Source organism: Lacerta agilis, chromosome 2 (genome assembly GCF_009819535.1).
Source record: "Lacerta agilis isolate rLacAgi1 chromosome 2, rLacAgi1.pri, whole genome shotgun sequence".
NCBI lineage: Eukaryota > Metazoa > Chordata > Lepidosauria > Squamata > Lacertidae > Lacerta > Lacerta agilis.
The window spans coordinates 112110631-112121922 of NC_046313.1; the positions used below are offsets into that span (position 1 = coordinate 112110631).

General features: G+C 46.8%; 1 protein-coding gene across 2 annotated transcripts; it reads left to right on the forward strand.

Annotated features, from left to right (window-relative positions):
* The first annotated feature begins 3551 nt into the window (after positions 1-3551).
* Positions 3552-10399, forward strand: LOC117042703 (zinc finger and SCAN domain-containing protein 31-like). Of its 2 annotated transcripts, none has more exons than XM_033142309.1 (4): positions 3552-3607; positions 6951-7833; positions 8662-8782; positions 9451-10399. In XM_033142309.1, exons 2-4 carry the CDS (start codon positions 7099-7101, stop codon positions 10290-10292), a joined length of 1698 nt encoding a protein of 565 aa, XP_032998200.1. In that variant the 5' UTR covers positions 3552-3607; positions 6951-7098; the 3' UTR covers positions 10293-10399. The 2 variants fall into 2 exon arrangements, with proteins under 2 accessions (XP_032998200.1, XP_032998199.1); XM_033142308.1 differs by having other exon boundaries at positions 3553-3607; positions 9448-10399.
* Positions 10400-11292: the final 893 nt, after the last annotated feature.

Genomic DNA, 11292 nt, shown 5'->3' on the forward strand with positions numbered 1-11292 from the left:
ATGGTCAGCAGTCCAATAGGGGGGTCAGTCCGGCAAAAAGCAAGGCAGGAAGCAGGGCAAGGTACAGGTCGGGATCAGGTACGAGGACACAGGCAGGCACACGTGAGCAGCTGTCAAAACAAAATTAAAAAATTCCTTCCAGTAGCACAACAAAAGAAAAAAATAAATTCCTTCCAGTAGCACCTTAGAGACCAACTAAGTTTGTTCTTGATATGAGCTTTCGTGTGCATGCACACTTCTTCAGATGCATGCACACTTCTTCATGTGCATGCACACGAAAGCTCATACCAAGAACAAACTTAGTTGGTCTCTAAGGTGCTACTGGAAGGAATTTATTGTTTTATTTTGTTTTGACTATGGCAGGCCAACACGGCTACCTACCTGTAACTTCCAGTATCACCTTAGAGAAGAACAAACTTAGTTGGTCTCTAAGGTGCTACTGGAAGGAATTTTTTAATTTTTAATTTTTAATTTTGTTTTGACTATGGCAGACCAACACGGCTACCTACCTGTAACGTTAGCAACTGTGTTGCTCACGCAACTTGGGGCTGGGGCTGGCCGGCCTTTATCTGCCCCGATGACTCACCTCTCCTTCTGGCCTGGAGGCAAGCACTCCTACTGCGGGGAACTTAGTTGCCTTCGCCTCTCTGCCCTGAGGCTCCGCAGCTCAGGAGAGGCTGGTGGGTTACCGGACCCAGGAGCAGCCTCAGCTTCCCCTGACGGGGCTGAGAGTGGGGCACCTGCAGGCAATGGGTCCTCCATCCCATCAGGAGCCAGAGCAGACTCAGCCTCAGGACCCTTCAGACTCAAGCCCTAGCCCCGGCTCAGCTGGTTCTGGAGGCAGGGAATCCTGTGCAGGCTGGGATTCCTCCAGTTCAGCATCTGAGTCTGAATCCCAGGCCATCACACAGCATCCTGTTCTCAAACTGGCTGACCTGTATATCAAAACCAACAAGCAGGATTCAAGCACTTTCCCTTCCTGTTGTGTCCAGCAACTGGCATTGAGAAGGCGCATTGGTGTCTCCAACCTTGTAGGCTGGTGTTTCCCAGACTTGGAGGTTTTTTTGGACTACAATTCCCATCATCCTTAACTAGCAGGACCAGTGGTCAGGGATGATGGCAACTGTAGTTCAAAAACAGCTGGAGACCCAAGTTTGGAAAACACTGGCAGAGACAGAGCATAGCTTCCATGGCTAGTAACCATTGATAGGCCTTTCCATGAATTTGTCTCATCTTCTTTCAAATCCATCCAAGTTGGTGACTGTCGCTGCCTCCTGTGGCAGGGAGTTCCATAGTTTGACAGTGAGCTGCATAAAGAAGTATTTTCTTTTATCTGCCCCTGAATCTTCCAACATTCAGCTTCATTGGATATCCTTGCAATTTCCCAGCATTTAGGAACTTGAGAGGACCGTAACAAATTTCCACTCAGCCATGATGCTGACTGCATAAGCTTGGGCCAGCCGTTACCTTAAAGTCTAACCAACCTTTCAGGGTTGTTGGTGAAGATAAATTATTTGTGTGTGAAGAGGGAGAGAGATGGGGGAGACAGGCATGCAGAGAGCGGAATGCTGCCCAGGTTTCTTGGGAAACTTGGTTGTTGTTTAGTTGTTCAGTCGTGTCCGACTCTTCATGACCCCATGGACCAGAGCATGCCAGGCACTCCTGTCTTCCACTGCCTCCTGCAGTTTGGTCAGACTCATGCCAGTCTCTTCGAGAACACTGTCCAACCATCTCATCCTCTGTCGTCCCCTTCTCCTTGTGCCCTCCATCTTTCCCAACACCAGGGTCTTTTCCAGGGAGTCTTCTCTTCTCATGAGGTGGCCATAAGTATTGGAGCCTCAGCTTCAGGATCTGTCCTTCCAGTGAGCACTCAGGGTTGATTTCCTTAAGAATGGATAGGTTTGATCTTCTTGCAGTCCCTGGGACTCTCAAGAGTCTCCTTCAGCACCATAATTCAAAAATATAATTCAAAAATTTATTGGGAAACTAGCAAGATTCAATTAAAGAAAAACTATCACAATAATACTGACAAAATATCACATTAAATAGCTAGATATATTTCCCTTTATTCTCCATTTTATTGTATTGTATTGTATTTTACTTTTTCTTGGCAACGGCTGTAGAAATATTATACGCATCCCAGTAAAGAATGGATACAAAAAACTTTTGAAATCTGCAGAAATGGCAAAACGTACCAGAAGAATAAGAAATCAAGATAACACACTTGTTATGAAAGAATGGAAATAGTTTATTGAATATTTACAGATAAATTGTAAACAGATAAGAACATTAGCAAGAGTATTGTAATAATCTGCAGTTTTATAAGAGTAGCAGTTTGAAAGCACATCAAGTGCAAGCAGATAAATAGGTACTGCTCTGGCGGGAAGGTAAACGGCGTTTCCGTGCACTGCTTTGGTTCGCCAGAAGCGGCTTAGTCATGCTGGCCACATGACCCAGAAGCTGTCTGCGGACAAACACCGGCTCCCTCAGCCTATAGAGCGAGATGAGCACGCAACCCCAGAGTCGTCCGCGACTGGACCTAACAGTCAGGGGTACCTTTATCTTTAATATACTTACAGTAGATATTTAAATGAGCAAGTTAAATGAATTTGGATATGCAGAAGATATTAAAAAAATAAATTTAAAGAACCGCAGAAAGAGGGGGAAGTCAAATTTTGAGGTGTTAAATTGATTGTAAAACTAATGAAATGTATAAATTTGAAAAGTATAAATAAAAAAACGTTTTTAAAAAAGAAATATTATATGTAACTAATTTGCAAACAGTTTTTAATAACACCTATCAATAATAAATAATAATAATAAAATCTTTATTACGGTCCAGAGACCCAACAATTCATTATAAAACAGTACACAGTTTTGACAGCCCCCTTCAGGTTATATAAGCATTATGTACAAACTTAGGAAGAGAGATCATTAGCTCTAGCCACCACCGATAGAAACTTCGCCACTGCTAATGTTCTATCATTTATCCGGTCTTCCAGTAGGAACCAGATGTGCCATCCCAGCTCAAGTCTGGGAGAACCACTTTAGAAACATATTTATGGAAAACACAAACCTCCCTTCCAGCTTCCAGGATGATGACAGTGCTAAATTGGCACCTATCAATAAAATGTGAGGTTCTTATTTTTTTCCTGTGTTTTCTGTATTTCTTTCTTCTTTTTTAAAAAATCTGTTTGCCTACTATGCAGCTGACAGTGTCATGGGAGCCTCGCCTAAAGAAAGACCAAACACCCTTCGTCAAAAAAGTTGCATGCGTTTTGATTTATATACAGAGAGTGTGTGGGACTCGATGTTCTTATGCACCTCCCCATTAGATATCCATGTGCATTATTTCTTCACTTAAAATTGTAGCAAGCCAGCCTTGCTACGTGAAAAGGTGATGGGGGGGGCTGGGAGGCACCACTTGCGGAGGGGGGGGGAGAAGAAGGAGGGAATTGCAAGTGGGTCTATAATGGTTAAATCCAAGGAATCCGATTCCTAGAGAGGCTCAATAAAGCTGGTGGGGGCGGGCGGAAGGGGAGGTCAGTAATGGACTCATCTTCCTCGCTGGAGGGGTCAGAATGGCTCCTTTGCAGCTTTGAGCAGGGTGAGCAGCTGACACCAAGTTCAATAATAAAGGGAGCTTGGGTGGGCGGAGGGTGTTGGAAAGGTGCAGGGTGCAGAGAAGGAGAGGCAGGGGATGGTGGGGGGGATTGGAGTGGGGGTGCAGGGGGGAAGCACCCCCTTCTCTCCCCTAGATCCTCTCCCTTAGGGGAGCAAACCTTGCAATGCACGTGGGAAAGGCACGCAGAGCAGGTCAGAGGTCCATCTGCAGTCCCGTTTGTCCCCTGGCACTGGAAGTGAAGGTAAAAGGAAGCACTTCCTAACTGCAGCACATTGTTAAACTTCGGAACTCCTTCCCACTGGAGGCAGTGATGACCACCAACCTGTTGAGCGCTCTCTTCTGCCCTGCCGCATTTGGAAGCAGCAGTGTTTCCGGATGCCAGGTGCTGGAAACCGCAGGAGGGGGAAGCGGTGTTGTGCTTGAATCCTGCTTGCGGGTTTCCCAATGGGTCCTCCGGATGGCCATTGTGAGAGCAGGATGCTGGACTAGGTGGGCCACTGGCCTGATCCAGTGGGCTCTTCTTAGGTTCTTATGGAAATGGCTCGTCTCCCCTTGTTTAACCCCCGGCACCTAATATCCGGGGATAGACTGCTGCTGTAAAAGGAGGCTCCCCCCCCCCCACCGCTAGTGTGGCACAGACATTCCTCTCCCCTAGACAATGCCATTTTTTAAAGTAGCAGTAAGATGCAGCTCTGGTGCAACATCAGTTTCCTTATGTGTAAATAAAAGTGTTTACCATCTCTTTCCCAATTATCTTCCCCAGTAAGACCATCAGCTTCCCTCTCCCTTCTTCCCATATTTTCTGTTTCCAGCCCAATCTGCTCCTTTCTTTCTTGGGGGAGGTCTCTTCCTTCCGCTTGTCCTGTCCAATTGCTCCCTTCTGAATGTTACCTAAAAATTTGCCAACCTCCCCCCCCCCCAAAAAAATCACTACCTAGACTGCTTCTGGCAATCTTTCCTTCTCTTCCAATAGCAAGTAAAACCTTCATCGCCCCTTCAACCAGTTCCCCTCCCCTCTCTTTCCTTGACCACCTTTGCATATTGCTTTAATTTCAATGTGTTTTCAGATACAGTGGTACCTCAGGTTACAGACACTTCAGGTTACAGACTCCGCTAACCCAGAAATAGTACCTTGGGTTAAGAACTTTGCTTCAGGATGAGAACAGAAATCGCACGGCGGCCGCAGCTGGAGGCCCCATTAGCTAAAGTGGTACCTCAGGTTAAGAACAGTTTCAGGTTAAGAACGGACCTCCAGAACGAATTAGGTTCTTAACCCGAGGTACCACTGTACATGTTTCGAGTATAGTAGTAGTAGTAGTAGTAGTAGTAACAATAATTTATTACTTATACCCCACCCATCTGGCTGGGTTTCCCCAGTCACTTGGGTGGCTTCCAACAAGATATTAAAAATACATTAAAAGAGTTTTTGTTTTTTTTACTCTTCCTTCTGTTCAAACATTTTTATTAACTTTGCTAATCATCCTTAAGGATTGTGTTAATTCCCATTTTTGATATAACAACTTTACCATTGCTTTGTCTGTGTGGTTCTGTTAACTTCATGAGGTGTCAAATTCTGGAGCGTGTCCGAAGTCTCAGTGTCAAAAGATCCCCCAAAGAGGCATTTAGATTGTATGTGAGGACTGCAGGCTTGCAGGCAAATTGCACACTTATGAACATAAGAGCCTGCTGGATCAGGCCAATACTGATCCTTGTGGGGTGTGTGGGTGTGTGTTCCACTTTCTACATCTTTCCATTTTGAGAACCGTCCCATTTATTCCTACTGTCTGCTGCCTGCCACTTGTCCAGTGTGTAATACACAAGTGAAACTCTCATACGTCATGTTTTATTGTGTTTTTATATATGTTGGCAACCCAATCAGATGGGTGAGGTACAAATAATAAAATTATTATTATTAAAATTGTCGTCGTCATCCCAGTCTGTGCCTGTGTTGGATTTAAAACCCACTTTTATATATGTAAGGGTTTTTAATTGTTTTTGGATATACAGTTGTTCATAGGCAGCAATCATTTTAACTTTATAAATATGTGTGCATGAGGGAGAAATAGCCCAAACACAATATATCTATGTGTATATTGTACAGTATTGTGAAATGGCTTCAAAATCCTTCATAGGGAGCCATCCACACCAGGCACGCCTATCCTTCACTGCCTCTCGCAGTTTGGCCAAACTCATGTTAGTAGCTTCAAGAACACTGTCCAGCCATTTCGTCCTCTGTTGTCCCCTTCTCCTTGTGCCCTCCATCTTTCCCAACATCAGGGTCTTTTTCAGGGAGTCTTCCCTTCTCATGAGGTGGCCAAAGTACTGGAGCCTCAACTTCAGGATCTGTCCTTCTAGTGAGCACTCAGGGCTGATTTCTTTAAGAATGGATAGGTTTGATCTTCTTGCAGTCCATGGGACTCTCAAGAGTCTCCTCCAGCAGCATAATTCAAAAGCATCCATTCTTTGGCGATCAGCCTTCTTGATGGTCCAGCTCTCACTTCCGTACATTACTACTGGGAAAACCATAGCTTTAACTATACGGACCTTTGTCGGCAGGGTGATGTCTTTGCTTTTTAAGATGCTGTCTAGGTTTGTCATTGCTTTTCTCCCAAGAAGCAGGCGTCTTCTAATTTCATGACTGCTGTCACCATCTGCAGTGATCATGGAACCCAAGAAAGTGAAATCTCTCACTGCCTCCATTTCTTCCCCTTCTATTTGCCAGGAGGTGATGGGACCAGTGGCCATGATCTTAGTTTTTTTGATGTTGAGCTTCAGACCGTATTTTGCGCTCTCCTCTTTCACCCTCATTAAAAGGTTCTTTAATTCCTCCTCACTTTCTTCCATCAAGGTTGTATCATCAGTGTATCTGAGGTTGTTGATATTTTTTCCGGCAATCTTAATTCCGGTTTGGGATTCATCCAGTCCAGCCTTTCGCATGATGAATTCTGCATATAAGTTAAATAAGCAGGGAGACAATATACAGCCTTGTCGTACTCCTTTCCCAATTTTATTATGCTAAACTTACTTAGGAGTCTTAGGTGAGTTAACTTGCTAAAAGCTTTTTGAAAGCCTAAGTGTGCTTGCTGACGTTCTCAAAGAACTCTAATAAGTTCACGAGGCAGGACTTCTCCTTGTAGAAGCCATGCTGGTTCTGCTTCAGCAAGACTTGGTCTTCTATACGCTCAGTTATTTTATCTTTAGCCATACTTTGCAGCAGGTGATCAGGGATGGTGGTAGTCGTAGTCTAGAAGCTTCTCAAGGGCCACAGGTTCCCCATCCCTGCAAATATATTGTCTAACTCCTGTTTGTGTTCTTTCTCCCTCAGGTGAAAGGGCTTCCAGTTACGGACTTCAAGAAAGTATCTCTGAAGTATCTCTGGAGATTGATTCAGGCGCAGGTTAAGCGTTTCTCTTGCCTCTTGCTGCGAGATTTGAAGGTTGACTTCAACTCGGCTCTCCCCCCGTCAGAATAAAATGACTACAGATTATGAATCGTCATCAGCCTTTGGTCTCCAGTTTCAGGATGTGCAGATGGGACTTAAAAGGGAGACCCAGGATGAGCCGGCAGCTGCCCCCCAGCCAGGATCTGAGGAAATGGGAGAAGCTTTTCAGCATCAGTGGACAGCCTTATCTGTTAAAGCCGAACCAGATGTGGGTCTGTGGTCCCACCAATATGAAGCTCAGTTGCAGGAGCTCGTGAAGACAAATCAGGCCCCTTGCTCCAGACAGGGAATCCCACCGCTGCCAGAAACTGTTCTTTGCGTTGATGCCAAAGTAGTTGCAGCAAAGCAATTGGCCCAAATCCTGCCATGTGCTCAGAAACCAAGTCAACAGGCCCGTGACAGGCTGGACTCCATGGCGCAAGGAGGAGGCCACAAGAGAGAAAGACACGATATCCTGAACGAGGAGGCCGCCGTCAGCTCAGGTGTACCCTGCCAACACTTTAGGCAGCTCAGGTACCGGGAGACCGAGGGCCCCCGAGAGGTTTGCAGCCAGCTACGGGATCTTTGTCATCGGTGGCTGAAGCCGGAGAGGAACACCAAGGAGCAGATCCTGGAGCTGGTGATCCTGGAGCAGTTCCTGGCCGTCCTCCCTCAGGAAATGGAGAGCTGGGTGAAGGAACATGGCCCAGAGACCTGTTCCCAGGCGGTAGACCTGGCAGAAGATTTCCTGCTGAGGCAGCAAGATGCTAAGAAAGAGGAAGAACAGGTGAAGGGCAAAGGAGAGAAGTTTGAAATGGGCAAAAGGACATTGCCTGTCCTGGCATTGGAGCCTTTTGCTGCCTGTCCTGGCATTGGAGCCTTTTGCTTTCTAGGCCTAAGGCCTTTCTCGTAGTAGCCTGGGAACCTTTGTTTCTCTAGGCCAGAAGCCTTTCCGGTAGTAGCTCGAGCTGGGCGATAATGCAATTAACCGGTATAATGATCAAACCGCGATACCGGTTTCAGACTTTTTGAACTGGGGATATATCGCGGCTCCCCAGCCCCTGCCAGCACAGCGTCTGCCTCGCTGTTGTCTGCCTGCCTGCCTGCACTGTGTTTGCAGCGTTCGGCAAGCTGCAACGTATCACCATCTCAAATTGCCTTGATCAGCTGGGAAACGGGCTTCCTTAAACTTAAAGCAAATTTAACTTCCTTTAAATTACTCCTGAAGGTCGATAATGAGGGAGACGGAGGCACTTCACCAGGGAGCGCGTTCCACAGATGGAGAACCACCACTGAGAAGGCCCTGTCATGGGTCAATGCGAACCGGGTGGCAGCCAGAGGCGGCACCGCCAATGGGGCCTTCCTTGCTGATTGTAGGACCCAGGAAAGTTGATATTGTGGGACTCCCTCCCTTAGGTCCCAAGCCATTTTGGGCTTTCAACTAAACCCATGAATTGGGCTCGGTAGCTCACAGGCAGCCCTAACGCATCCCCTTTCCTACGGCTTCAAAATGCTTTCCAGTTGTTACTGTCATATGTTGGGCGCTTTCCAGACCAGGAATGCACGATGGCAGAGAGTTAAAACACATTTAATAATTCCTTGTTTGCTGTTTCAGGAGCACTTTCACGTGATCACAGTCAGCTTCCCAGGCGATGAACAGACTTTGTTGGAAACCTCACAGAGCCAGTCCCACAGGGAGATCAAGCAGGAGGATGAAAGGGATTCCAGCTCCCCAAGTAAGGACCTGTTGTTACAATCCATTGCTTACTATAAAGAGCCTGGTAGGGCTTTAATTTGGGGGTTCTTACTCGGGGGGGGGGAATGTCTAAAGTGACTGCACTTGGAATCGTGTGTCCGGTTCTGGTTGCCTCACCCTAAAAGGGATATTGTGGAGTTGGCGACAGTTCAGAAAAGGGCAAGTGCTCTGACTGCGGGAACAGCTTCAACCGGAGCCAGAAAAGGGCAACCAAAATGAGTCAAGGCAATGGAGCAAAGATCATGGGGAAAGATTGCAACAACTTGATAGCTGTCGGTAAACTAGCTCAGTGTTTTTCAACCTTTTTTGGGCAAAGGCACACTTGTTTCATGAAAAAAATCACGAGGCACACCACCATTAGAAAATGTTAAAAAATTTAACTCTGTGCCTATATTGACTATATATAAAGTAATTCTCTTGAATTTTTCAATTTTTCCCACGGCACACCAGGCAACATCTCGTGGCACACTAGTGTGCCGCGGAACAGTGGTTGAAAAACACTGAACTAGCTGATCTCAAGGTCATGGGTTTGAGCCCCACATCGGGCAAAAGATTCCTGCGTAAAATCTCTCACTGCCTCCATTTCTTAGATACTGTACCTAAATTGTAAGTAAATTGTTCTCCTTTATTATCTCTCTACTTCAGCAGGTGACGAACACATGAATGGGATGCATTTGGAGGAAGCCGAGCTTCGAAAGCCGAAGAAAAGCTCAGGAGATCAACGTGGATCAAACAAGCGGAAAGAAAAAACAACGCAGAGGCGGAGAGAGAACTCTGTTCTTTGTCAGGCAGGTGGTATTGGAGGTCAACTGAGAATCCCCACAGGAGAGAGCAGGGACATGTGTGAGGAAAGCTCGAGTGATGCTACAGGCCACGATGCATTCTTAGGAGACGAGCCTTATACGTGCTCCGCCTGTGGGAAAGCCTTCCGTCTCAAGTCAAGCCTCAAAAGACACTGGAGAAGCCACACGGGCGAGAAGCCGTACACCTGCTTAGATTGCGGGCGGAGCTTCAGCTGGAGGAGCAGCCTCACCACACATCAGAGAACCCACATGAGCGAAAAGCAGTACAAATGCTCCAAGTGCGGGAAGACCTTCCGCTGGAGCCAGAACCTCACGAGGCACTGGAGCATCCACACCGGGGAGAAGCCGTACAAGTGCTCCGACTGCGGGAGCAGCTTCAACCGGAGCCAGAACCTCATCACTCATCGGAGAATCCACACGGGAGAGAAGCCGTACAAGTGCTCGGAGTGCGGGAGCACCTTCAACCGGAGCCAGAGCCTGATCACGCACCAGAAGACGCACGCGGGAGAGAAGCTGTACATCTGCTCGGACTGCGGGAAGACCTTCAACCGGAGCCAGAGCCTCATTGCTCATCAGAGACTCCACACGGGGGAGAAACTCTACATGCTCCGGATGAAAGGAGAGCTTGCGGGGAAAATGCAGCCCCCTCAGACACGGGTGGATTCGCACACTACGGACATGATATAGTAGGGTTGCCATATTCCAAAAAGCGAAAATCCAGACACAAATGTTGTTGAGCAAGATCTCCGGGCAAAAAAAGAGAATGTTTTAAAGCTATTTTTTAGGAAATTTGCCCCAAAAAAATAAATCAACATTGCTGATTTGAGCTGCCATATGTCCAGATTTTTCTAGACATTTTAACCGATTTTTGAAAATTCTGCCCGGATGCTATTTTCAACAGACAAATCCTGGGAAATTCCGTACGTATGACAGCCCTATGATATAGGCGTACTCACAGCGGAGGGGGAAAGATGGGTTTGAGATCCACCCCTTGTTTAGATAGGTACAAGGACACAGTGGAAAATGAGTGCCAGAAATGTTCATTTAAGTTGGGTGTTGCTGATGTGGCAGCCTGAGGGTGCTGGTATACCCACCAGGACCTCCCGTGATGCCTGCAAAATAAAATCTCTGTAAATATCCCCTCAAAAATCCACAATGCACAAAAGACTCTTTGCTCTTCCCACTCAGTTCCTGTTTGTACTGGCTTCGCCTCTCCTGCAGTGAACACTCCCCCTTTCAATATACTCAAGTTCCATTGGACGCCAGGACTGGATGCCCGCCTTCCCTTCCATTCTGAACAGGGGAGAGGTGCGCAGTGGCTGATAGAGGTGCCTTTCCCCCCATTTATCGGGCAGCTGACGTGGAGGCATGCTTCCATCATTTGGCGATCCTGTCTCTCTTCCTCCCAATGCTGTTAGGTGTGGCATTTTTGTGTGTGTGTTATAGCAAACCCTCCTGCATGCAGCATTTTCTCTAAACCTCAAGGGCTCTTTGCAAACCTCTCCTTCTGTCTGTTGAGCGATCAAGGCCAATGAAGGAGGACTTGCTAAGCTTTTGTAGCATAGTGGACACGGGTTCAAATTTTGGGGTGGGGAGGCCCTCTTCGAGATGTCACATTGACAGCAAACTCTACTTAGCAGAGCCTGACGACCACACAAACACCCCTCCCCAAATATGTGTGCAGTAT

What these genes read in the sequence shown, in the direction of transcription:
- LOC117042703 (XM_033142308.1), top strand. Translation starts at nt 7,099, where the DNA reads ATGACTACAGATTATGAATCGTCATCAGCCTTTGGTCTCCAGTTTCAG. An exon ending in CTAAGAAAGAGGAAGAACAG is followed by an intron (nt 7,834 to 8,661) that starts GTGAAGGGCAAA and finishes TTGCTGTTTCAG; the next exon opens with GAGCACTTTCACGTGATCAC. An exon ending in AAGGGATTCCAGCTCCCCAA is followed by an intron (nt 8,783 to 9,447) that starts GTAAGGACCTGT and finishes TCTCTACTTCAG; the next exon opens with CAGGTGACGAACACATGAAT.